This window comes from Fistularia commersonii, chromosome 5, assembly GCF_037954325.1.
Source record: "Fistularia commersonii isolate RoL2024-O1a breed Wild chromosome 5, RoL_Fcom_v1.0, whole genome shotgun sequence".
Taxonomy (NCBI): Eukaryota; Metazoa; Chordata; class Actinopteri; order Syngnathiformes; family Fistulariidae; genus Fistularia; species Fistularia commersonii.
The window spans coordinates 8526724-8554269 of NC_141288.1; the positions used below are offsets into that span (position 1 = coordinate 8526724).

A 27546-nucleotide genomic window follows, 5' to 3' on the forward strand; every position below is an offset into this window, starting at 1 on the left:
TTGTAGTGAACACAGGAAAATTGGTGCTATTACGACGACCTCCAAACCAAACCAAATTTTCTCAGCACCACAAATGTAATGTTAGATAGATAGATAGATAGATAGATAGATAGATAGATAGATAGATAGATAGATAGATAGATAGATAGATAGATAGATAGATATACATTGTTTTACTTTTTATTTATTCTTTTTTCTATCCCTATGCTGACACAATTCTCTCTATTTAAGATTATCCCATCTCTTTCCTAATATGTGAATGTACATGTTACGAGGGCAAATTAATTTCTCGATGATATTAATAGCATCCATCCATCTATCTATCCATATCTTCTAGCAGAACCAATTACGGTTAAAAATACAAAGTACATTAAATGCTAATTGGTGCTATTTTTGGCATGGTGATGTGACTGGCTGATAAAAAGTACATGAAAGGTACCATAAACAGTAATGTCTCACCTGCAGAGCAATGTCTTGCCCTCAGAGACAATGTATGCTAAGCTAGCTGCATTACAAGAGAGATAGTCAAAGTTTGCTTATCACACACTGGAACCGCAACACAAGACTATTTTTTGTGTGCAGCGCACAAAATAAAAGACGAACTGTCGCCTATATCGCAAAGAGCTCTGTGGAAATGGGAAGAAGCACCATTCAGACTCACTTTAGTTGTATAAACACTTGAGAAAACTAAAAAAAAGGCTTTAATTTTCCTTGTTTGGTGTCTTATAGAGATTTTATGACCAGTCCAAAGTTCCGAACACTAAAGGAAAATACAGGCTGGAAAATACAGACTGGAGGATGACACTTGATGGTGGAATGACGAAGTGTAGGAGTATAGTATCAGAAAAGAAGTGGGACACTGAGGGGGACTGAAGAGAACAGACAGGAGTACAGGGGGATACAGGGTAAGGTACAGATAGAGGTAGCAAAGACAAAACAAAGGGCTTATGATGACTTGTATGCTTGGTTTGACAGTAAGGAGGGAGAGAATGATTTATACAGGTTGGCAAAACAGGGAGATAGAAATGGAAAGGATGCACAGCAGGCCCAGATGATTGAGAATAGAGGGGGGAATGTATTTACAGATGCTAGAAGAGTGATGGGAAAAGGGAATGAGTACTTTGAAGAGAGATGAATGAGAAAAATGAAAGAGTAGGAAAGGTAGAAGAGGTGTCTATAGTAGACCACAAAGTAGCAGAGATTAGTAAAAGAGAAGTGAGGAAGGCATTGAAGAGGATGAAGAGTGTAAAGGCAGTTGGTTCTGATGATATACCTGTGGATGTGTGGAAGTGTCTAGGCGAGGCAGCGATAGAGTTTCTGACAAGATTATTCAATAGGATCTTAGAGAGTGAGAAGATACCTGAAGAATGGAGAAAAAGTGTGATGGTGCCCATTTTTAAGAATAAGGGGGATGTGCAGAATTGCTGCAACTCCAGAGGGATAAAGTTGATGAGCCATACAATTAAGTTATGGGAAAGAGTAGTGGAAACTAGACTGAGAGCAGTATGTCTTCATGCCTAGAAAGAGTGCTACAGATGCAGTATTTGCTTTGGGAATGCTATCAGAGAAATACAGAGAAAGTTAGAGGGAGCTGCATTGTGTTTTTGTAGACCTAGAAAACGCATACGAAATGGTGCTGAGAGAGGAATGCTGGTATTGTATGAGGACAACTGGACTGTCAGAGAAATGTGTTAGACTGGTGCAAGACATGTATGCTAGCTGTGAGACAGTGGTTAGGTGTGCTGTCGGTGTAGTTAGGTGGAGGTGGGACTTCATCAGGGATCAGCTCTGAGCCCCATCTTGTTTGCAGTGGTGATGGACAGGCTGACAGAAGAGGTTAGACAGGAATCTCCATGAACCCCGATGTTTGCAGATGACATTGTAATCTGTAGTGAGAGTAGAGAACATGTTGTGGAAAATATAGAGTGGTGGAGGTATGCTCTGGAAAGGGCAGGAATGACGATTAGCCGCAGAAAGACAGTATATATGTGTGTGAATGGGAGGGACCCAAGTGGGATGGTGAGGCTACAAAGAGTGCAGATAAAGAAGGAGGAGGATTTCACTTAGGGTCAACTTATAATGGAGAGTGTGGAAAAGAGGAGAAGAAACAGGTTCAAGGAGGTTGGAACGAGTGGAGAAAAGTATCAGTGGTAATGTGTGATAAAAGAGTATAGACGCGAATGATAGGAAAGGTATACAAGACAGTGAGATCTGCAATGCTGTATGGTTTGGGGACAGTGGCAATGAAATAAAGACAGGAGGCAGAGCTGGAGGCAGTAGAGAAGAAAATGTTGAGGTGTTGTTTGGGAGTGACACGTATGGATAGGATCAGGAATGAGTCAGAATGAGAGAATGCAGAGACGCCAGACTGAGATGGTCTGGTCATGTACAGAGGAGGGATAGTGGGATGCTGGAGTTGCATGAGGTCTAGAGGAAAACCAAAGAGAAGATGTATGGATGTAGTGAAAGAGGACATGAAGTTTGTTGGGGAGTGAGAGAAGAGGATACAGGGAATAGGGCTTGATGGAGAAGTTTATTCGTTGTGGCTACCCCTGAAGGGAAAAGCTGAAAGGAAATGAGGAAAATATACAGGATGTGACGGATGGATAATTAACTTACAAACTGGAAATAATTAGATGTACAGAATGAGGTGAATAAATTACAAAGAATATACTGACAATTTTGAGATATTCTTTTGAAGAATATGTGACAGTGATATGTGAATATACTGGTAGGATGTGCTGTTTTCTGCTTGCAGATTTAACTAGGGCAGATGAATGGTACAGTTTTTGACCAGGGCAAGTAGAAGCAAACACTTGACAATGCAGTTCAAATCTCATATGGATCATGGTACACTTACTGCAAAGACTGTTGCATTATTTTCTCAACTTGCCTCATAATTTCCGCAGAATTCTATGAAGAGATCCTTTCGCTAGCATTTGGACTCACCTGCCAGACGATCTCCCCCCAAATGTGGCAGCTGCTCGGGGTCCTGTATGAGGTCTTTCAGCATGACTGCTTCGACTACTTCACTGGTTTGTCTATGTATAGTGCACATACAGTCACAAATAAAACCAATTAAGTTATATTTTGGGGGGGGTTGATTACGCGTTGTGGAAACAAATATTACCATGTTTGATAATGATCAATGTTTATGTTACAGATATGATGCCACTTTTGCATAACTATGTTACTGTGGATACAGACATGCTCTTATCCAATCCAAAGCACTTAGAAGTCATCTATAGTATGTGCAAAAAGGTTCGCTCACAACTGTTTTATTAGATATATGTATTTTTTAAAATTATTTATTACAATGACAATCTTGATTGCTTGTCTCATCGGACGTTTCCCCACTTTTAGGTGCTGACCATTGATGCAGGGGAAGATGCCGAATGTCACGCTGCAAAACTGCTGGAGGTCATCATCTTGCAGTGCAAAGGGAGAGGCATAGATCAGGTCAGAAGTGAACAGGATAGATTTTTACACACTTACTAAAATTGCAAAGGGAATTCAAAAAGGGAATAAAATTGCAATTACCTGAACAAGCTAGTGCCAGTCTGTCTCATATTTAATGCTATTTCGTTGTTTCCTATTTTGACCTATTCAAATCAACTTAACATTTTCTGTATGTTGTTTTTACCCACTTTTTTAATGTAAAGTGTCCTTGAGTTATAAGAAAGGTCCTTTAAATAAATGTATTCTTGTTATTATCATTGTTACTGAGGATATTTTACTGAACTCCTGAGGGATCAGACAACTGTGGCTTTCTGATGATTAATAGTATAAGTATTAAGTAGGAAGCACTATTTTTTTTCAAGTTCTCTACAAATTCTACATTCATGTGTGTTTTAAAATCTTATACTTGCAACATCAGTCAAAAAAATTGAAATCTGACATCAAGGACTTAACATCAGGATAATGATACTAAAAAATGTTCAATGTCGTCCTTTGGAATTTTCAAAAGATGCAAGTTAAAGTGATGGAACAATTGCCACAGTCCTTTAGCTTAAACATGAATGAAAAAAAATCTGGGTCAAACTTAATGGAGGTCATTGTACACTTGCAGGACAAGAATATAGAAGTTAAAGACTTTTATCTAAGTGCACGAGGGACTGCTTTCCAGAATCCCTGTCATGCTAATGAGAAGATATAGCCTTCATTAAGATTTGCAGGAAAATATTGTGTCTGAGTGCGACAGAGATTTAGTTTTTTTTTTTCATTAATTCAACCCTTTGCTGAGCCTTTCTTCAAAAGCCACTTCCCAGTGCTAAGTTAACATCTGTAACTAGTTGTGTCAAACTGTCATAGCAAGTGAAAAAAGTGTAAATAGAACGAGTAGTTGTCTGACAGTGGTATCTGTGGGAATGTGTTTTTCCATTTTCTCAAACCAAGACTGGAAGAAATGGGAGATTTCAGATATTCCTTAATATTATGGTTGACTGTTTGTTTTTACTCTGTTTCTGCACAGTTCATCTTGTAGTCTTGGAATTCAAGCAAAATATCAGTATTAAGGGCTCTGACAAGATCTACTAATTTCTGCGTCACCTGTCAATCCAATCTGGATATTAATGTGTATTAAACTGGTTGGAACAAACTTCTACATATTTGAAATATGGGAGTCATAGTTTGATTTTGTTTTTTGTGCCCGTGCTACAGTGCATCCCTCTGTTTGTGGAGGCAGTGCTGGAGCGCCTGATGAGGGGTGTGAAGTCCAGTGAGCTCAGGACTATGTGCCTGCAGGTGGCTATTGCTGCCCTCTACTACAACCCGGCCCTGCTCATCCATACGCTGGATAACACGCGCTTCCAACACAGCCCACAGCCCATCACAGCGCATTTCATCAACCAGTGGATGAATGACACAGAGTTCTTTCTGGGGTGATTGGGATGCTTCTTCCTTACCTAGGAGGGAATGGCTTAAAGCTTGTTTTTTTCTCTCAACCATAGATATAAATGCCATATCTATCAAAGTTTTCCTGTAAATTCCGTGACTTCATTATTATTTCCTACTTTGTCACGACTTCGTCAAGACTGTCAGAATTGGTCTGAATCTGACCTCTGTCCACTTGCCAGCCTCCATGACCGTAAGATGTGCATCATTGGATTGAGTGTGCTGATGGAGCTGCCCAGCCGGCCAGTGGTACTGGAGGGTGTCGCCGCCCAGATCGTCCCCTCCATCCTGCTCCTCTTTCTTGGCCTGAAACACCTCTATGCCTCCCGCGTAATAAGCAAACCTGATCTGTTGTCTCGCACGGGCATTCAGGATGAGGACCAAAACGGTGAGACACAATCAGAGACGAGCATTAGGAACCAAATTACCAAAAAAGAATTCCCGAGACAAAGACAGCAGAAGAAAATTGGGATTAGCAAAAGAAAGTAAATCATCCATTTTTCTTTTTTCAAAATCATAAATTACACAGCATAACTCGATTATTTGTCTTCCCACCCTCCAAATACTAATTAGAGATACTTATAAGTAAATACTAATATACCTGTTACACAATTCTGACTAAATGGAGCAGCGGTAATTATTGATTTGACTGTTAGAAATCACTCATCATTGGCCCATAGTTTTATCTAAATTAGAGGTGTAATAAATGTCAAAGCCATCTTACTATACTTGTAAATATTTTTTATACTTCAAGCACTACATTCAATGCCGATTAAGAGACCCTTACTTCTTCTTGTGTTAAGTGAGCACAGCTGTTTCGTTTCGAAGTCGCACCGATGCATGATTCTTTCCAAACTGTGGGGTGGTTTGAGTTGCTCCCTATCTCATTTATGTCAGTATCAAACCAAAGGTTATTTGTGGGGTTCACTTAAGGTGCATAATCCTTGCTCAGTTTTTCAGCCCTGGAGAGAACTATTACATTTTAAAAGTGCCACAGAGCAGTTTTTAGTCAACCCCTTCATCATTGTGACTATGCCCTTTTTCACTTTGATTCTTTTTTTCATACAGGGTACAGTCTTTATGGAAAAGCTTGCGGCGGTCTTTATGAAAAATAAAATCTGACTTGACAAAGGTAGTCAAATATTCAGAGTTCAATGTAATATAGACTTTAACCTGGCAGTCAGTGACATAATGAATGTAAATTAATAGTAACATGTCGTCTTGCCACAGAAGAGATTAGAGTTAAATCAAGACTTTAAAGGCATAGTGAAAAATTAAATCCCAATCATCTAACTACTAAAAAGAATAAAGTTAATGGTTTTCATATGTAATGAAACAGCTTAAAAAACATCTTTCACGATCGTCTCCCACCGTGATTGTGAACCCAGATATTCTCTTTCATTGATATCTCATTATCCACTAATGATCTCATGGCTCTAAACTTAACTGCAAGAGCTGCTGACAGTCCTGCACAACACAGAAAGAATGGGGTCCTTTCTCATAAATGGATTTCACCATAGGAACTGTTTTTTTTTTTTTTTTCTATTTTTCTAAAGTTCAGTCACCGTTGATAACGCTGTTGCTTCTGCAAAACTCAAGAGCCTTTTCATGGAGGAGTGTGACTAGACAAATCTTTTATTTTATTGCCTGAGGAATTATTTTGTCACATTCAGTGTATACCTTCAGAACATTGGCCAAATTTGACCCCTGCAACTTAATTCATATTGTGTTACTCAACAACACTTTGGCAGGCTTTGAAGATGACCAATCTAACTAGCTAAGCCAGACTGCCCCTGTCTTTTAACACTGTTTTGCATTTGCAGAGGAGATACCCAGTGATGAAGATGAAGTAAATGAGCACAGTGACGCCATGCAGCAACAGTCTGGAGTCCCCATGGGCCTCGGGGATGAAGACGACGACGACGATGACAAAGACGATTACTGGGACGACGACGGCTTTGAGGGAACCCCGTTGGAGGAGTACAGCACACCCCTGGACTATGACAATGGCGAAGACGAGTATCAGTTCTTCACGACAGCCCTACTCAGTAAGTCAGTTTTAAATAGCCAGTGCATGCCTTGGATGCATGTCAGACCTCATCTCAGTGAGGTAGAATTGGAAGATGAGTACATTTGGAAAAATACAAGTATTTTCACACTTAATGCCGCATCACCGCACGGCTCTTCTTCATGTTTAAACGCTAAATGTGATTTTTTTTTTTCAGCAATATTGGAAAAAAAAAACGACTAAAAATGGTGAAGTTAGGTTGAAAATAACTTTATAGTACAAATCACTGAATAAATAGAACTATTCAAATTATTTTTTCATTTTACTTTTTTTTTCTTTCCATGATGCCAGGTGAGGCCCGTCCTCACCTGCCTCTACTGACTGCACGTCACTGGACTCAACCCATTTTAAAAATTTGAGTTGATAGTGAGTAATTTTTTGCATCAAGTGCTGGGGATCACAGGAAAACAAAATCCACATGATGAAAAACCTAACAAATCATCAGTCGTGGATTTCTTGATGGCAGTAATCATTATTTGCGGCCTTAATTTAATGTAAGGATAGAAGAATAAGCCACTGAAAATAGTGAATGTGTGTGTGGCTTTTCACAGGAGTCCAGAATACTGATGCGGCTTGGTACCAGTGTTTGACGGCCCCACTCAGTGATGATCAGAAGAAACAGCTGCAGGAGATTTATAGCATTTCACAGCAGAGGAGGAGCACAGCCGCCAAGGGCCAGTGGTGAGTGACAGAGCACCCCTGGCTTCCTCAACACTCCCTGCAAAACATGGCGTTGAAACTGATGGGGTTCTCAGACTTAAGAAGTCTGTAGTAGAGAAGATCATCAAAAAAAAAAAATTAAAGCTGGTGGTGATGTTTAGCTGAGACAGATGGCCACCAGAGCAATAATGGGATTCATGAGGTTTACCTTGAAAATAAATATTTCAAGTTGACATTTTTCTTGAATCTGGTTATTATTTTTTATCTTAAAAATAGGTTGTTTTTAATGGCTATAAATGTAACCAGTGTTCAAGTGATGGTAAGTCCACTTTTCAAATTTTGGTTTATGTCCTTGAAATCTAAACCTATTATACTTTGATATACTGTTTTCACTGTGACAATTTTAATAGACTTTTGGAAAAATCCTCCCAAAAAACAGATATTTAAGAAGGATGAATGGTGCTTGACATTTTTGGACAGCTTCTGATTTCACAGTTTTGAAGTAATGTATTCACCTTGTAAGCCTTAAATAATAAAAAAGATAGAAAACATATTGAGATTAGGGAAAAAAAACTACATTTTTTGTTATTGGGCATTTTCCCGCCATCAGAATTAAAACATTCAGTGGTGTTGCACTCTCTCACATCCTCCAGAGCAGGGGTGTCAAACTCATTTTCAGGGAGGGCCACATCAGTATCATGGTTGACCTCAAAGGGCCACATGTAACAGCAACAGTAGAAATTAAACTACATGCAACGTAAAATAAATAGAAACTTCTCCTTTATGTGAAGTTATAACTCATTCAAATCCAAAATGTTACATATGCATTTGCATAGATGTGAAAACAATGATGTTCACTAGTTGCTCTGTTCCAAAGCCAGCTTTCACTGCTCCGTATTTCGACGTAGATTGTACTCTTTGACAACACACGCTTCCTTGTAACACAGAAGACATACCGGATTTTTTCCTTGAAGCACAAACATGTATTGGCTCTCCCATCTTTCTTGAAAAAGCCTTCCATCTGCATCAACTTTTTTCTTCCTGGACATTTTGGGATCACTTGTATTTCTGAAAATGTCATCGATGTGGACACACTGCAATCTAATGGCGGGATGCCGTGACTGGGCGGGTAACATGATCGACATGAATTGTGGGAATTGTAGTTTATGGTCCCTGCATGCACTTGACTTTTTTATTTGGAGACAATCAGATCTTTCAAGATGGTCTCGCGGGCTGCATAAAATGACGTGGCGGGCCACATTTGGCCCACGGGCCTTGAGTTTGACACGTGTGCTCTAGAGGCCATGAAATCTCAAATTTCCTTTCAGTGGGAGTCAGTTTGAATCAAACATGTCTACAGGGTTTATTTTTTTGTTTTATCAGGTTAATTTAGGAATAGAAGTATGACTTGTAAAAGAAAAACATGGTTATCTTTGTGAGACCTTCTCAGATCCTTTTGGGCACCCCAACTGCAATTTTTAAGATGCTTTGACCTGTTGTTTATTTTTCTTTTTTTCCCATCCTAAATCAACACCCACCACCATGTTTTCAGAACACTAACGATGGAGAAACAGACGAACAGCAGAATCAGGAGGGTGGAGGAAGAGAGAAGCTGGTCTGACCTGAAGTTGAATGTCTGGCTCACCTGAATAGTCTCAGCACAGATTGGTCTGCAGCAGAACTGTGTGTCCCGGGGTGCCATCAGGACTGAGGAGCAGCAGCTGGCGGTGCAGCGCCTGGTGCACTGGATATTACTGGAGTATTTAACAGGACAGGACCACTGGCCTGTGTGTGTGTGTGTGTGTGTGTGTGTGTGTGTGTGTGTGTGTGTGAGAGAATTCCAGATTACGGTCTGCAATATAATTATATATGTCCTTGACCAGCAAAACTAGTCTCAGTTCTTCTAAAGTGCAATCCAGTAACTGTGCGTGTGTGTGCGTGCGTGCGTGCGTGCGTGCGTGCGTGCGTGCGTGCGTGCGTGCGTGCGTGCGTGCGTGCGTGCGTGCGTGCGTGCGTGCGTGCGTGCGTGCGTGCGTGTCTGTATATACTGTAAGCTCTTGTCTTTGTCTATATAACAGAACACTTTCATCTCATACTGTGTAGGGCCTTCACAGTTTCTGTCAGGGTGTTCTATTTGCAGACTGCAGATGGACAAGAAGGTCAGAGACCTGTGTCCCTGGTTTGGCTGTTGCGCTAATGGAAAATTGATCTGAGAAAAGCTTTCTGATTCAGAGGTTGCTGTTTTTTTTTGTTTTCATTTGTTTGTTTTTGTAACAGTTTTCAGAACTAATTTAAAAGAAATCATAAAGATCATGTTAAATATTTGAGTTCATCATGCTATTGCTTTTTTTTTTTTGTTGTTCGTTTTTTACTTTTTTGCTCTTGTTCCAAATGCGACAGAACCTCGCCACAGCCTACACAGAAACGCGTAGAAAGAGGCTATTTAACAAAAAAATAGTAATACAATTTATGTTTTGTTTGAGATGAGGGAGCTTTGGACTCAGACTACTTGAAATGAGCAAAAAAGAATGTTAGAATTTCCAGAAATACATTTTTTTACTAGTAATATCATGATATCTGCCCTAGGTTTGTAAAAATCATGTGAGTACAACTGAACTACATTGCGTGTCTCCAGTGAAATCAGGTGTACATAATTTCACTTTTTCGCAAAAAAGATTATAGGTATTTATTTTTTTAAATTTATTTTCATATGCTTTCTTGGCCCTCTTATTGTCTACTTACTGTCAAGTAATTTATTGACATTTTTTTGGTAATAACTTGGACATTTTCGTATCCTTTCTTAGCCATTTTTAGATCATTTTAAATAACTGATTGTTTTTTGGGGATATATCTCACAAAATGTTTTAAATTTTTTTTCTTGTTGATTTTTAATAGAGAACACCTTCTGAGGATGATTTTAGACAGGTGCCTTTTTTCACTTTCTTGCCCATTTCAATAATTTTTTTTTTACTCAAAACAATGTGTTACTATTTTAATGCTAAAATAGGTTTCAAAATAATGCTAATTGCCTGTTGAGCCTTCTCTTGCGTCACCGTTTTTTTTTTTTGGAATGATAAATTTGACCAAAGTTTTGTTTTTGTAGGGAACTTGTATCATAAAGTAGGTTCAATATCTTATAGATAACACACTCACTAACACAGAGATGGTCATTAAGCAGATAGCCTCTCTGTCTGGTGTTGTAAAAGTGATGATGTGATACAAGAGGATCTGTCACACTCCTCCCAACAGGGAAAACCCTGCATTCCTTACAAATATGAGGTACATAAATCCATAACGCCAAGAGGAAGCAACGATGTCTGCATCCAAGGATGGCAGCCAGTGTGAATGTGTAGATTTCTCTATATCACTGAAGGAAACCATATTTGACTCCTGGTGTGGTCAGTTTCATGGAAAGGAAATGGGTGGATTACATGGATTTTTAAAGTGTTAAGAATAAGTATTCAAACATAAATCAACATTGAATAAATACACTTCAGAGGAGAAACTAAGTGCCTGGGTCTGTGGGTCAAAATCCCATCTTTACCAACTTAGCCTGATGGGTACATCACGTTAAGAAAATCACTGCATGAATTATTTGTAGAAAGAATAATGAATATTTTCTTTGTTTTCAATTTAGCTTTTTGGCAGTAGCAGCTTAATTATAATGAAAATATTTGCATACACTTTTGTGTAGCTCGTTTTACCTTTTTTCAAACTCTGGCAGATAATCAAGTCTTGCCAAGTCATAAAAGTGGTATTAAGTCAAATTTTCTTTCATGATAGTATCGATCTCAGTGTTATGGTGTCAAATGTCTTAATCAAGTGTACGTTAGAGTCCCAAATTGGACCTCAGCGTTTTTCTACCAGTATACTCACTATCCCTCCCTATACCCCCTCAGTTTGGTTTCCCTGACCTGATCTGTGAAACATCTAACACGTTATGTTTAGGTAGATGGAGGACAGCATTGAATAAAAAGGTTTACAAAAAGATATACTGTAAATGCAGACATGTCTATATATACACATACAATCACATACCACATTGAGTACCATTTGGGTGGTGAAGGGAAGCCAGATTATCTACTTTAACCAGCCTGGTCCTATAAAAGTGTGTCAGCTTAGTTCATCTTAGTTTATCTCGTCCGAGATAAACCAGCTCTAGGAATGCATATCTTGCATATCTATCAGCAATTTCCTAAGCCCTTTCCTTGTTTTGTTTTTAAAAACAAAAATTCAACTCCGTCTCAGTCGAAGAAGTTAATTGCATGACCATGCATCTTATAACAATAATTACGAACACTAACTGGTGCACACACATTGGACTCTCACTAACCATAGCTTGTCTTTCTCCTTGAGTGTCTGAATGTTCACTGTTATTTTTTTTCCAGATAAAAGAGAAACGAGAAAGTTAAAGAGATGCAAAATCCCAACTTTTATTTTGATTTTATTTTTTGTATTTTTTTTTTCAGTCCCAGGTGAGTCATACATGATTATAGTACATTTATTTCTCAAAATTTATTTCATTTTTATACAACTGTGTAAATGGATAGACAGATGTGCATCACCAAAAACAAAACCAACAAGAGGAAAGTAAAAAAGTACATGGCCTCTTATTTCTGAGGAAATCAGCGTATTGTGTGAAATATACACACAAAATAGACACAAAATGAATCTACATCATAAAGTACATGTTGTTTTGCAGATGATTTTAACTTTCTGTTTCAGACAAAACCACTTTCCATGGTGATCAATATCACAAGTTTATAATTCCTATTGCATTACCAATCAGTCCAACCATAGCCAATTATGGCTGCTTTTTGATCTATGACCAGTCAACCACTTTTCTGCAATTACTAAATTGAGACCCTCTTCCCATATTTTCTCATATTCCCAAATGTTATTTTTGACATTAAAATGAATTTCTCTATGGAGCAATGAAATACTGCCACTTTTAACAGGGATGCTGGAGCCTATCCCATTTGTCATTAGGCAAGAGCCAGGTATACTCTGGGCCAGTCGCCAGTTCATTCTTTCATTCAAACACCTGGCCAATTTTTCCAATTAATGTTTTCATGGCTTTTGGACTGTAAGGGGAAATTAAGGACCTGGAGAGAACCCAGCCTGTTACAGGTCTGAGGTCCACGCCTTCCTTTTGAGTTTTTGGGGTTCATTGTGGAAGGTGGACAGACTCTGCCTCATCCCTAGAAGATCCAAGCAGTTATTGACATGGGTCCGGCTCCTAATCAGAAGCAGCAACAGAGTTTCTTGGGCTTCGCCAACTTCCACCGGCACATCCTCAGGGACTACTGCTGGGTGGCCATCCCTCTTGCCACCCTGAAAGTGTCCCTGTGCCCGTTTGGTTGGACAAACGCAGCCAACGCTGTCTTCAGGTACCTCAAGAGGCACTTCACCTCCCTGACTCTCCAGGGCTTTTAAGTTGCAGTTGATGACTTCACTCCAGCACAGGGTGGGGGCAGTTCTCTTTCAACAGTCAGCCTCCTATTACAAGGTGCACTGTGCTTTCCTCTCACATCTTTTCACCCACACTGAGGAGAACAGTGATATCAGGAACAGAGTGGCTGGTTGTTGAGGAGGCCTTCAATTCAATTAAAAAAATGGTATTTGATTGCTTGCCGCAATTTTAAAGGACTGGTGCCACTGGCTGGAGGGGGGCCAAATATCCTACAGCTTTCTGGTTGGGCCACAAGAACCTAACCTACATCAGGTCAGCTAGACGGTTGAACTCCTGGCGGGCACACTGGGCCTTATTCCTTGGCCAATTCCACTTCACTCTGACTTACTGGCAAGGCTTAAGGGACACAAATGCTGATGCATTGTCTCAGATCTACTCAAAAGGACAACTCCAAAATCATGCTTCTTGCTTCCAAGGTGATTAGAAAGATCACAATGGGTTTTGAGACAGTGGTCAGGAAGGCGCAGCATACCCAAACGTGCCCTGGGACTGGACCCCCAAAACCATTCCTGATGCTGTTTGGGCCCAGGTACCCCAGTGGGGTCACGTCAGCTGAGTGGCTTGTCATCTTGGGGCTCATTGCAACCTCTCATTTCTGCAAGGGAGCCAATGGTCATCGCACCCCTGCACCTGAGCACGAGATGGGTCAGCAGGTGTGGTTCCTTTACTCAGATCTCCCGCTTCAAGTGGAGCCCAGAAACTAGCCCCTCGATTCCTGGGTCCCTACCCAATTGAGTAGGGTCATTAACCCAGTGGCCTCGAGCTCCCCACCTCGATGCAACAGGTCCACCCAGTCCATGTATCCATGTATGGGTGGGGCAGGAGGATTGCGGTTTCCAGTACCTGGTCGCTTGTGATGGGTATGGACCCAAGGAGCACAGCTGGGTGCCCCAGTTCTTCACTATGGATCCAGGGCTCATTATAACGAGCGACTGTCAGTTTCGACTGCCCGGGGGGGATGGTCCTTTTATAGCTCCAAGGTTTGTGCCTACACTTTCCCCTCAACCTTCAGCTCAAGAGACTATTGCCACAGGCATGGTCACATCAGCCCAAGCAAGGCACGCTCCTCAGTGTGTGGGGACAAGAGGACAGGAGCTACACAACATACCCGTCCCAAATTCAGTGATCATCCCCCCACCCCTAATAACCTGGCTCTGCAGTCTCCTCATTGCCAGATCTCCCTGTGACCTGGTGCGTGCAGTGCTGCTCCTTGTCCATGGATGCACTCCATTTTTTGCAGGGTTGATTTCCTTTGCAAGTCAAGTTTTTTTATTTGTCTTCATCTGTGCTCCCCGGACATTACTTCCAGTCTCTTATTTTCATATTCATGGCTCATATTATTGAACATTGGCTTATTATCAGTCACTTGTTGTGTAGATACATTTTTATTTTTTTTTCAATTTCTTTAGGCTTATTAAAAGGTACGATAGGTAGGTACGAAAGGTAGATACTTTGGTGCACTGGATGTTTAATTTCTATTTCAGATGCTTTTGAGATTGTGTAGCCAATGCTCGAGTGATCATTTTACAAATTCAGTATATTTAATTTCATTTTCATTCTGCTAAAATATATTAACTCATCGAGCCTTGGCCTTAAAAGGCAGATGTGATCATTTGTGCACACTAAGGTTCAAGGACAAAGATCACATCATTTCCTCTTTTTGGTAGACTGAATTAAATAGTAGAAATACAAGATTTATTCATTTTTACTCCAGAGCCTTTATTCCTTGTATTGCTAAAATTTAACAGACCTAGACTCGATTAGTTAATATATTTTAGCAGGATGAAAAGGAAATTGAATATACTGAATTTGTAAAATGATCACTACTAACCTAGACAAGACTGAGCTGCTCTTTCTCCTGCGGAAAGGTTGTCCGCATAGAGACCTGGCCATTACCATCGACAACACCGTGGTAAGGCCAACGAAACCTGGGTTTCTCGCAGTTGTCATTCTCAGCGAACGTCGCAGCAGTTGCAAGTTCCAGATTTCTCCTTTACAACATCAGGAAGATTCGCAGATTCCTCACTGAGGATACGGCGCAGATACTCATCCAGGCTCTAGTCATCTCTCGTCTGGATTACTGCAACTCCCTCCTTGCCGGTGCCCCAGCGGTGACCATCAGGCTTCTGGAGCTTATTCAGAAAGCGGCAGCCCGCCTGGTGTCCAACCGTTCCAAATTCTCCCACACAACTCCCCTTCTTATGTCCCTTCACTGGCTCCCAGTAGCCGCCCGCATCAAGTTCAAGACCCTGGTGCTCGCCTACCGGGCAGTGAATGGGACAGCCCCGTCTTATCTCCTGGATATGGTCAAGCCACATGTTCCTACCCGTCCCCTCCGATCTGCTACCTCTTGGCAACTGTCCACCCCATCACTCAGAGCCCCTGGCTGCCGATCGAACCAGTCTCGGCTCTTCTCGGTCTTGGCTCCTCAATGGTGGAACGATCTCCCGAAAAATGTCAGAACAGCGGGGTAGCTGCCCATCTTTCGCCGTGAGCTGAAGGCATACCTCTTCACCAAGCCCTACCCCACTAATCACACTTAGCCCCCCCCCAAAAAGAAATGAATATATGTATGTATATTGTTTGAGATGGCCATTTGGTACAGTGATCACTTCTGACTTCCGACTGCTGGTACTTTGGATCTTCAATGACTGAATTGCACTTTTAGTCAGTCTTTTTGGATAAAAGCATCTGCCAAATGATTGTAATGTAATGTTAACAGTTTCTCAAAATATATGCAACTAATTTAGTATCATTAATAATCAAGAAGCATTCATTTTTTTTACATGTCCAACAAAATACTTCATAGATCAAAGAAATTGCAAAGGTTTGAGAGAATTATCTCCAAGTTTATCATCTGCAAACAGTGATATTTTCTGTTCCTTCTGTCCGTCATTGATTATTCCTATTTGTTTTATTTTTCTTCGTAGTCATCGCAATCTTCTACCAAAAGTCCACCAAAAGAGAAAAACATTGTTTAAAAGAGATCAACTGTGAAAACACAATGGAATATATCTCAATATAACAAGACAACATGATTTTATTACAGTGCATAGCATGATAATTTGCCATAATGAACCTTAAGCAGATTTGATGACTGCTGTGTTTTATGCCAGGTCCATCAGAAATTCCTTTGAGTTTGATTGTGCCAAAAGTGCAACAGAGATTGTTCTTATGTGGCCAGTAAGAAATGGTTTAGAACAGGGCCATATACCCGAGCCTCCGGAGCCGCATGCAGCTCTTTCATCTTTACACTGCGGCTCGGGAAAATAAATTATAAATATTTAATTGAAGTGTATTTCATTTGTGTTAATTCCTTTTTTTAACTTTTAGTTTGTTACAGTTTCCCCCAGGAGGACAGACACAGGTACATAGAATTGCAGGTTGGTTTATTCAAGCGTTCTCGAACGAGACTGGCCCCTGGCTGAAACCATGGGTCGGCCTTAAATACACTCATGCTGATTCGCGGATTCCCCTCTGGTGCGGCATGGCCTCCAGGTGCAGAGGATAACCGCAGCGATCACTGTGCAGCTGGTCCGGGGACCCGAGGAATCATGACAGTACCCCCCCCGCCCTCCAGCCTCCTCCTCCATGGACGAGGTGGGCAACTGCGGGGACGGTCACGCGGAGCAGGCTGCCCAGGCGATCTGGCGAACCGTGGAGATGGGGGCCCTTGTCCAGGAGGAGAGGCGATTGAGGAGGCATAGCAACCCCAGGGTCGGACCGATCCGGTGGGAGACCATGAAGGGACCGATACATCTCGGCCTGAGTTTCCTCTAAAGAGCCTGGGTCGAGACCCACACCTTCTGCCCCATGGCATCGGTCGTGGCCTGTGCTCAGTGGGCATCTGCACTGTGGCGCGGGGAGTCGTCGACACGCTGGAACTGGGAAGTTGCACGGGGAGTCGTCGACACGCTGGAACTAGGCCTGGCCGGGGCAGCGGTCCTTTGCAGCCGGGGGCGAGCAGTTTGGTCCAGTCTTCTGTTACAGTTTTCCCCAGGAGGCCAGACACGGTTGCATGGAATTGCGGCGGGTTGGTTTATTCAAGCATTTTCTAACAAGACCGGACGATCACTGAAACGTTGGGTCGGCCTTAAATACTCAGGCTGATTAGCTGATTACCCTCTGGTGCGGCGTGGCCTCCAGGTGCGGAGGATAACCGCAGTGATCACTGTGCCGCTGGTCCGGGGACCCGAGGAATCGTGACATAGTTATAAGTTGGAAGATTATTGTGATCTTGAAATTTTAAATAAAATTACATTTATTATTTTTCACCGCTCAAAATAACGTCACACTCGCTGAAGCAGATATACCCGCCAGCCGGTAAAGTCCTGATTTGCAGATGCTGTGCGCAGAAGTTCAGGAGCAGAAGTCCCACAAACCAGGTGAAATAAATATTTATGAAGATATTTTGCAAATATTTATTTTTCATTGTTTACTGACACAGTGTTTTTTTTCCCGATTTATTTTTAAAATTCAGGTCAAGGCTCCGCTACACGCTCTGAAAGCCCAAAGCTCAAAATGAGTTCATTACATAAATAAAATTTAATTTTCTCCGTGATACTTTGTGGATTTCAGAAGCAACACACTACACACTTGTTTTTTACAACGTGTAAAGGTTATAAAAAGCAATATATATGGTGGAACCTTTACTTTAGATGTCAAAAAGTAATCGTGGCTCCCAGTGTTTTCTTTTCCGGGGAAACTGGGTCCAAATGGCTCTTTGGGTGTTAAGGGTTGCCGACCCCTGGTTTAGAACACAAGACAAATCCATTTCTATTTTTGATATTCCTTATCTTCAGGCAAATAAACATGTTTCCTTGTAATGGTCAACTGTGCTTTGGATAAAGAGTCTTGTCCTGAAGGCAAACTTGTAAAGCTTCGAAAAGAACTTAAGATCCAGTGATGATTTTCATATTTTTTCATATAACACTGTGTCATTACATAATTGCATGCAGCACAATAGAAAATAATAAAGTCAGGCCTCTTGCCAAATTTCCTGAAGAAAAAAAAAGTTTGGAGCCAAAGAATGGGTGGTTCTGGTTCAATTCTTACAGGAAGCCATTCTGCGGGAGTGGATGTTCTCTCTGTGTCTGCAAGGGTTTCTTTCAGGTTCTCTGATTTCCTTCAAGAATCCTAAAACATGCAGTGGGTTCATTGGAGACACTAAACTGCCTAAAATGAATGGTTATATATGTGGCCCTGTGTTTCACTAATGAGTGTTCATGGGTCAACCCTGCCTCTCACCAAATGACGTCTGAGATAAGTTCCAGCCCCTTTGCAACCCTGAGTGGAGGATAAGCAGTATAGATAATAAATGAATGAATAGTGAAACATATTCACTTTTATGCATAATTTTAGATTTGACTATAAATCGATTTTAGAAGCATGGCATTCATTTTCATATCAAAATTTCATTTGATCTGCAAATGCTTTTATAGAGTGCCGGTCCTTGTTTGATCACATTTAAGTAGTTTTGCATTTTATAATTTTCTTTTTGTGCCAAGTTATTGGTTTTATATGTGTGTGTGTCCACAGCCTTTGGTTGGTTCATTTCCTTCTTTATGTCTATAAGTGTCTGCCCATATTTAGACGAGAAATCCCCCTATGCCAGGAAATAATAAAAAAAAAATTGTGGGTTTAAACTGATCTGCAGCCGCTTTATAACACACAAGTGTCCCATCTGTCTCTGGCAAGTCCAGCCTGGTTCATATCTTTTATCTCTCAGCTCCAAAAATATATCAGATTTTTCATTGTGACGACAGTATTGGTTGAAAGTGGTTGGCAGCAACGTTTGAAGGTGGATTTTTATGGAGCTTTTGTGCTGCCTCAGAAGATTACAATTTAGAAACTTCAATTCAAAGTAGATCAAGTTCAGTAGTTCATGGTGTGTTTTGAAGTCTCTCACTTTTTTTATTTTACTTTTTTATTAATTTTCCCTATTGATTTTAGGCAAAAAAATAAAATAAAAAAGTGACGTGTAGTTGAATGTTGGCACATTTAAATTCTTTGGATCCTGACAAAATGTTTTCATTGACATATATAATAAGAGAAATTCTAATTGTACCATTTTAAGGGGAAAAAACATTTTTTACTAATGAGAATACTACATTTCTCCTGTTTACAACTATATCTGACCCCAGGGAACATTTCAGATTACAGTACAGAGATTGCACTAGTTGCAGATCAATGTGGGGCAAATTACAATGACCCGCTTTGCTGTTCTGATTTTGTTGTGATCTTTCCAGGTTTCAATTGGCATCCAATCATTTTATTTAAAAATTATTGTTTATTTATTATTTAATATGGTGTAAGCCTATTCCACAGATAGACCCCCAAAAACTGAGTCATGATTCTCTCTTATAGGCAAGTATTTTTTTCTTTCTTTTTCTTTACATTCTTCTATTGAATTCTGGGTGGAACTGTGGTAAGGGCTTCCACCTCTCAGCAAAAAGGTCCCTGGTTTGATTCCCATTGGGGCCTTTCTAAGTGGAGTTTGCATGTTCTGTCTGTGTAGGTTTCCTTCCACAATCAAAAACATGTGGAGGGTTAATTAGTCAAACCTTAATTGACTAGACCTGTGAATGCTTGTATGTGGCAATTTATGTATGTCCGCAATTTTCTGGCGACCATTCGAGGGTGAACCCTGCTTCCTACCCAATGATTGCTGGGATTTGGTCCAGCACCCCTGCAACCCTTGCAGTAGGATAAGCTGTATAGATAATTATTCTATTTAATACTTTTCAATTCTTGACCCCAAAGATGGGGCCCAAGAGGAACTTTGTTGAGATGGATCAACTCAGATACAATCCTGACACACATCCCCACACAGTGGATTACGATTGGTCCGTGATTCTTTTTTTTTTCTTTATTTTCAAAAATAGGATATTTTTTGCAGTTAAAGTGAGACACCAAAGCGACCCCTCAGACATTTGCTCCATGATCACAAACTGCCAGACAATAACTTCTTGAAACACAACAGTAGCAGAACAGAAGTTCTCTTGCAATATGTCAAGTCTCCTACCCTTTGCCCAGGAATTCTACCTCTTCATAGATGGACACAACATCACTCCTTCCTCATTGTGTTGTCTTGATATCATAATGGACTCAGTCCTCTCCTTCAAATCCGACATCAGCAACATCACCTGGACTTCGTACCTCCCTCTCCTACTCCACCACAGAAATACTCATTCAAGCCTCGATAACCTCCAAAGTCTCACTTGACCTCCAAAAACTAAGATATATACAAACAGGAATTCAGACTCTTTACCAGTCTTCAGATGCAATAGAAGACTATCAGCCAGAATGAAAGGAGAGGTTTACAAGACAGTGGTGAGACCAGTGATGCTGTGTGGCCTTGAAACTATAACAAGGACGAAAAGACAGGAGGCAGAGCTAGAGGTTACAGAGATGAAGATGCAAAGGTTCTCTTTGGGAGTGACCAGGATGGATATGATCAGGAATTAGTCTATCAGAGGGACAGCACATGTTAGATATTTTGGAAAAGGTCAGAGAAGCCAGACTGAGATGGTTCTGTCATGTACAGAGGAGGGGTTGTGAATATATTGGTAGATGGATGCTGGAATTGGAGCTGCCAGGCAGGAGGTCTTGAGGAGGTCTTTTCATCATTGTAACTGCTTCTAAGCCATACAGCAGTGGTAGTCTCACGACTGTCCTGTAAACCAGTGGTCCCCAACCTTTTTATCACCGGTCAATGCTTGACAATTTTACTGCAGACTGGGGGGTGGGGGGGTACGTAGATTGTTTATATAGCGACTATAATAATAAACGTGGATCCACTGTGTGAATTCAAAATAAAAGATTTTTCAAAATAAATCCAATGGAAATAATTGATTATTTCTTGTGTGGCCCAGTACCAATTGATCCACGTACCAGTACCAATTCGCGGCACGGGGGTTGGGGACCACTGCTATACCCCTTACACTTTTCTCCACCAATTCCAACCTGCTTGAACTCGTCTATTCACCTCTTTTCCATTCTCTCTGCTCTGGACTCTTGACCCAAAGTACCTGAAATCCTCCAACTTCTCATGCCCACTCCCTGTAGCCTCACCGTTCCACCTGAGTTCCTCTCATTCACACACGTATACTCTGTCTTGTTGCGACTAACTTTTATTCCTCTCCTTTCCAGCGCTCCTTTCCACCTCCACCTCTCAAGATTTTCCTCAACCTGATCTTTGCTCTTACTATAGATCACAATGTCATCTGTAAATGTCACGGTCAATGGAGATTCCCGTCTTACCTCATCAGTCAGCCTGTCCATTACCATTGCTAACAAGAAGGTCCACAGAGCTGATCACTGCTGGAGTCCCACCTTCACCTTGAATTTTTAAGTTACCTCTACAGTACCCTGCACCACCGTCTCACAGCTAGCATACATGTCCAGCACCGGTCTAACATACTTCTCTGTTGCCCCAGATTTCCTCATACAATACCAGGGCTCCTCTCTTGGTACCCTGTCATATGCTTTTTCTAGGTCTACAAAAACACAATGCAGCTCCCTCTGGCCTTCTCTGTACTTTTCTATTAGCATTCTCAACGCAAATACTGCATCTGTAGTACTCTTCCTAGGAATGAAGCCATACTGCTGTTCACAAATGCTGACATCTGCTCTCAGTCTAGTTTCCACTACTCTTTCCCATAACTTAATTGTATGTCTTATCAACTGTATCCCTCTAGAGTTGCCACAATTCTCCACATCCCCCTTATCCTTAAAGATAGGCACCATCACACTTCGTCTGCATTCTTCCGGCATCTTCTCACTCTCTAAGATCCTGTTGAAAAATCTAGTCAGAAATTCTACGGCTGCCTCTCCTAGACACTTCCATACCTCCACAGGTATATCATCAGGACCAACTGCCTTTCCACTCTTCATCCTCTTCGATGCCTTCTTCACTTCACTTTTACTACTGTATTTTCCACACCATAAGGTGCACCTGATTATAAAGCGCATCTTCAATGAATGGCCTATTTTTAAAAAAAGATCATATATAAGGCCCACCGCATTATAATGCGCATATAATAGAAGCTACAGTAGTGGATGGGGTTGCGTTATGCATCCACTAAATGGAGCTGTGCTAAAGGGAATGTCAACAAAATAGTCAGATAAGTCAGTCAAACTTTATTAATAGAATACAAACCAACGTTCTGACAACTCCATTTACTCCCAAAACAAGTTAGTGCATTCACAATACGGTACCGTACATACTGGTAGCTCTTACTGGTATTTGCGCCGCCTTCGTTCAAACAATGTATTTCCAACTCCATTAGTCACAGTTCATAAAACGAAAGCACCAAGAAGGACCGCCTCTAAATTCATTGATGTTAATGTTGCTAGCTCGTGCTGTGCCTTCATTAGAATAGTGGCTGTAGAGACGCTTCTACTTGCTGCCCACTGATCAAGTTTGTCCTTTAACTGTTGCCATCTCAGTTAGTTTCTTTACTAGGTGCAAGTCATCTTGTTGCTTGTTAATGTTAAATTCTCTCGCTGCTGCTCTATTTCCATGTTCTACTGCGTGACTGATCGCCTTGAGTTTAAACTGCGTTGTAAGCGTGTCTCTTGAAAGGTGCCATTTTGGGGTCTTTGTACACACACAAGTGGTGTGGGACTGAAATGTCCCTTTTTCTGTTTATACTGCTGCTACCTCGGTGACGTGCGTGCATACACACACTCACACACACACACAAATGGAAATGAAAATGCAAGCTTCACGCAGTCATATATCCCAGCATGCACTGCGTGCTACTTCTTCTATGGGAGAAAATGGAGTTGGCGTCTTTGTTGCGAGACCTCTTGCGGCTCAATATTGATCCATATATAAGGCGCACCGCATTATAAGGCGCACTGTCGGTTTTTGAGAAAATTAACACTAACAGGACTGGGGTTTTGGGTACTCCTTTAAGAACTGAAGATGGATCATTTGATCCCCTACCCTGGATTGCGGTGGCTGAGTAGTCCCTGTTGTTATTCTAATGTGCCACTAATGGCAGGCAGCCACTTGCTGGGAGTACAATGCAAGGTGTGAAATGTAGGTGAGGCCTTAGTCTTCTTGTGGTCTTCACATTCTACAGTCATGGCCAAAAGTTTTGAAATTGACACTTTCACAACGTCTGTTCCTTCAGGGTTTTTAGGCGTTTGCCAGATGTTTCTATGGTTGTGTCATTCTCAAAACTTTTGGCCATGACTCAACAGACGTGGTCGTCACATCACAATAGATGAACGGCTTTACCCATCAAAGACACCAGATAAGTTTGGCATCAAGTTCCGGGCGGCTTGTGACTTGACATCAAAATATATCTGCAACGTCTTTTCATATGTTGGCAAAGAACCTGGTCGTCCCAAAGAAATTCTCACTTTGGCTTGAGAGATGAAATGCAATGAGTTCAGCACTCAGGTGTTATCAACAACTGACGCCACCCTGATAGTGTGTGCAGCCAGCTGGAAGAGGACTGTCTATTTTATGAGCCGTATACACAGTATGGTTCAGATGGAGGACAGCCACAAAAGAAAGCCAAAAGCCGTTGTCGATGCCATGGATCAGATGGTGCGCGAGTACAGCGTACGGGCAGAAACACGAAAATGGGCAGTCACTGTGTTCTATAACATGGTTGACATGGCAGCCCTGAACGCCCATGTGCTGTATCCAGCCTGCTCAGGAAGGAAGGAAAGGCAACCAGATTTTCTGATGCGGCTTGCTAGTGAGTTGACCGAGTCTCATGTGAGGGCAAAGAAGATTGGAAAGGAGAACTATCGTCGCAAACAGGCTGCCATGTCAGCTGAACTCAGCAAAAGGAGGAAATGCCAAGTCCAGCACCGGTGCTAAAAGAACCCTGCTGCAGTTCAATGTGTGCACCGCCACAAGTTTACGTGTGGCAAATGCACAAAAGAAGTGCACTGGGAGTGCCAGGTCTGCTCAGACCAAGCACAGTTTTAAAAAAAAGTTGTAAATCTGTGTGAATTAGTTTGTGTTTTTGTTACAATGTTGTATCAAAAAATAAACAGACCATTCGAAAAAAGCGAAGTTTCTATTTTGTATAGTTTTTAGTATTTTGTATGTCTACGCTCTCACCTCCAACTACTGTGCCCTCACTGATCTCTTTCAGGTTACCTCATTTGGCAGACGCTATCCAAAGCGACTTACAAACTCAAAGCCATTTCCATCCTTTTTGCAAAATCTACCACCATCTGTCCCTCTGTGTTCCTATCCTGTATACCAAATCTGCCCAGCACTTCTTCACTGTACTTTCATCTTTGGGGGATATTCTGCATCACTTCATCTAACTCACTCTAGAACTTCTCCTTTTATCTCACATCCCACCTGCAGGGTATAGCCATAACAACATTGAGCATCACACCTTCAATTTCCAGTTTTAGACTCACAATTCTATCTGACATTCTTTTCACCTCCAGAACATTCCTAAAAAACTCCTCCTTCAAGATACCTCCTACTCCATTTCCCTCCCTGTCAGTTACATGATGCTACAACTTAAAGCCTTCTCCAAAGGTTCTAGTCTTACTACCTTTCCAACTGGTCTCCTGGACACACTGTATTTCACCCTTCCTTCTCTGCATTATGTTGACCAACTCGCTATCCTTTTCCTGTCATTGTCCTGATATTGAGTCCTTACGCTCAGTCCCAAACTCTTGCCTTTCCTCTTCTCTCTCTGCTTCCAAACACACCTTCCTCCTCTCCTTCTTTGACCCACTGTAGCCCAATCTCCACTGCTATCCTGTAGGTTATTAGTATCAATAACCTACAGCCCCCTCGAGGCTGGCTCAGGGAGACACTGGCCCATGCCGCCCTGAGGCTCCATTGGACTCTGAATGGTGCATAAAAATCATGTGACTCACTGGGCAAATGTGACCAAATTAAGCATGACCAGAGCAAATGTATGATGGTATTGTGGAGGGAGAACGTTGCGGGGATGGTTACTGGTAAATTGGGAGGGCACATGTACCATACTGTCAATGGTGTTGCGGGTGTCCTATTTCCCGACAGCTGCTAAAATGAAGAATACGCAAAATCAAATTCTGTACCCAGACTTCATAGATGGAAATGCAGCAGCCTGGATTTCAATCAGAATAATGGGTTGGAGGGATCCAGAACCTATATCGACGCAATAGACATTCCCAGAGAAGTACCGGACCAGTATGAATAAGTGAACCAAAAACCGAAGGATTTGAAACGGTGGGTTGTTTATGGTTCTAAGGGATCAGTAAAAATATAGACAGGATCAATTACATCACCTATAATGTCAAAAGATTGGCCAATTTGACCACGTAGCAGGAGTAGCAGAAGAGCTGCAGGCCAATTCACAAATGATTTATCAAAACAAATTACCCATCGACTGGCAGAGAAAGGAGGAGCATGTGTCATGTTTGAAGACGTGTGTTATACATTCGTAACGAAGGCTTTGCCCCGATTGAGGGCACTAGCTGTGGAAATGAAAGAGAACTCTGGCATATATGATCCCTAGACATAATGGATGGAAAATAATTTTGGGAAGTGGAAAGCTTTAATTGCATCAGTGTTTATCTCTAGTAGTAGTAATAGGTGTTTTTACCCTGTGCGGCTGCTGCTACATCCCATGTATCATATCACTGGTTAACAGGTGCATCCTAACTGCTCCAGAAGGGAAAATGGGGTTACCTCCCATCTATCAAATCCCTTCTTATCAAACGTGTCAAGAAGAAATTCACATTGACATCGATGACTCTGAATCTGAAGAAGAAAATACTGATGTATAAACCTTTTTGTTTTCTTTTCTTTTTTCCCTTTTCTGGCCATATGCTTTTTCCCTACCACATGCTTTATATGTTAGGTGACTGTCCTCCAGAAGAAAAGGCAGCAATTCCAACTGTGAATTAATGAAGTGAATGCTAAAACCCTCCATAGGGAGGGGAGGGAGACCAACAAGTCAAAACAATGTTACGTGCTCGGCCTCAAAGAAGGTGTGCTTGCTTGATCAATTGTTTGTTCTCCAGACAAGGTGTCCTTCTCTGTCTCATACGAAAGACCAAACAGACACGGCTCCTGACTGATGAAATGTGTCCTCCAAGATGGCACCTCCTCTCCTACCTGTAACCAGACACATATCCAGACGGCGTCCTTCAGGATGGTGCCTCCTCTCTCTATGCATAAAAACCCAGCCCAGCTATATGTTTTTTGTACTCTCCCGCAGACTACTTTGTGCTTAGCATTACTTGTATCTTTTGAGGCCTACAAATAAACATCCAAAGACCTTATGACCATTATTTGTTATTCACCAACTGTCTTAAAGAAGTATCCAAAAATTTCCACAGGAATTCCTTCAGGAATTTTCAACAGGATCTTAGGGAGTGAGTGGATTATTGGCCGTAAAATGAAATTGGGAAAAAGTAGTGGAAACTAGACTGAGAGCAGAAGCCAGCATTTGTGAGCAGCTGTTTGGTTTCATGCTAAACTGACTACTACAGGTGCAGTATTTGCTTTAAGAATGTTGGTAGAGAAGGACAAAGGGAGCTGCATTGTGCCTGTGAAGAACCAGGAAAAACACATGACATGGTGCCAAAAGATGAGTTATGGTATTGTATGACGAAGTCTGAAGTGAAACAATATGTGTGTGTGAGAGGGACCCAAGTGGACAATGAGCCGAGGGAGTGGAGATAAAGAAGCTAATAGTAATTTGTTAGGGTCAACGGCCCAGAGCAATGGAAAGTGTGGAAAAGAGGTGAAGAAATGGTTTCAAGCAGGTTGGAACAGGTGGAGAAAATTGTCAGGGGAAATGTGCGATAAAAGTTTATCAGCTAGAACTAAAGGAAAGGTGTACAAGATAGTTGTGAGACCAGCCGTGCTGTATGGTGTGGAGACAGTGGCACTGAAGAGAAGACAAGAAGCAGAGCTGGAGGTACCAGATATAAGATGCCTAGGTTCTCTTTGGGAATGACAAGGACGGATAGGCAAGAACTAGTCTATCAGACGGACAGCACATGTTAGATGTTTTTGAGATAAGATCAGAGAAGCCAGACCAAGATGGTTCAGTCATGTACAGGGAAAGCATTTTTAGCTTTGGATGTGTGCACATACTCGGATAATGCAATCTTCTCAATTATAGCAGCCCCAATTTAAAGTTCACTGACAGTATTCTAGTCAAATACCCAAGATATAGACGTCCCCTGAATGTGTGTGGACAGAAATATATTTCTGTTCATTTTCCTGACCGCTATTTTGCTATTATTTTAATATTACATCATAGTTTTCAAAATTATAATACTGATCCATACATAACGGAAATGTACGGAGTCCCTCTTTGCTTTTTTAAATGCACAATTGCCAGGGAGTCCTTGTGGAGTACTTGTTGAAACAGCTGGATAGTAACAAGGTACACAAGAGTGGTAGTTTCAAGTTAAATTCTTTTTTATACTGCATTGGTTCACTAAACTACAACTCAGT

The 27546-nt window shown here is 41.3% G+C and overlaps 1 protein-coding gene across 2 annotated transcripts in view; it reads left to right on the forward strand.

Annotated features, from left to right (window-relative positions):
- Positions 1-9943, forward strand: part of ipo8 (importin 8) — a 30240-nt gene extending 20297 nt beyond the window's left edge. For both annotated transcript variants that reach the window (XM_086146695.1, XM_086146696.1), the window contains exons 18-25: positions 2910-3035; positions 3164-3261; positions 3364-3459; positions 4660-4880; positions 5076-5281; positions 6717-6941; positions 7513-7642; positions 9174-9943. In XM_086146695.1, coding sequence (XP_086002821.1) covers positions 2910-3035; positions 3164-3261; positions 3364-3459; positions 4660-4880; positions 5076-5281; positions 6717-6941; positions 7513-7642; position 9174 — 1103 coding nt within the window. In that variant the 3' untranslated portion in view covers positions 9175-9943. The remainder of the gene's footprint in view (positions 1-2909; positions 3036-3163; positions 3262-3363; positions 3460-4659; positions 4881-5075; positions 5282-6716; positions 6942-7512; positions 7643-9173) is intronic.
- Positions 9944-27546: the final 17603 nt, after the last annotated feature.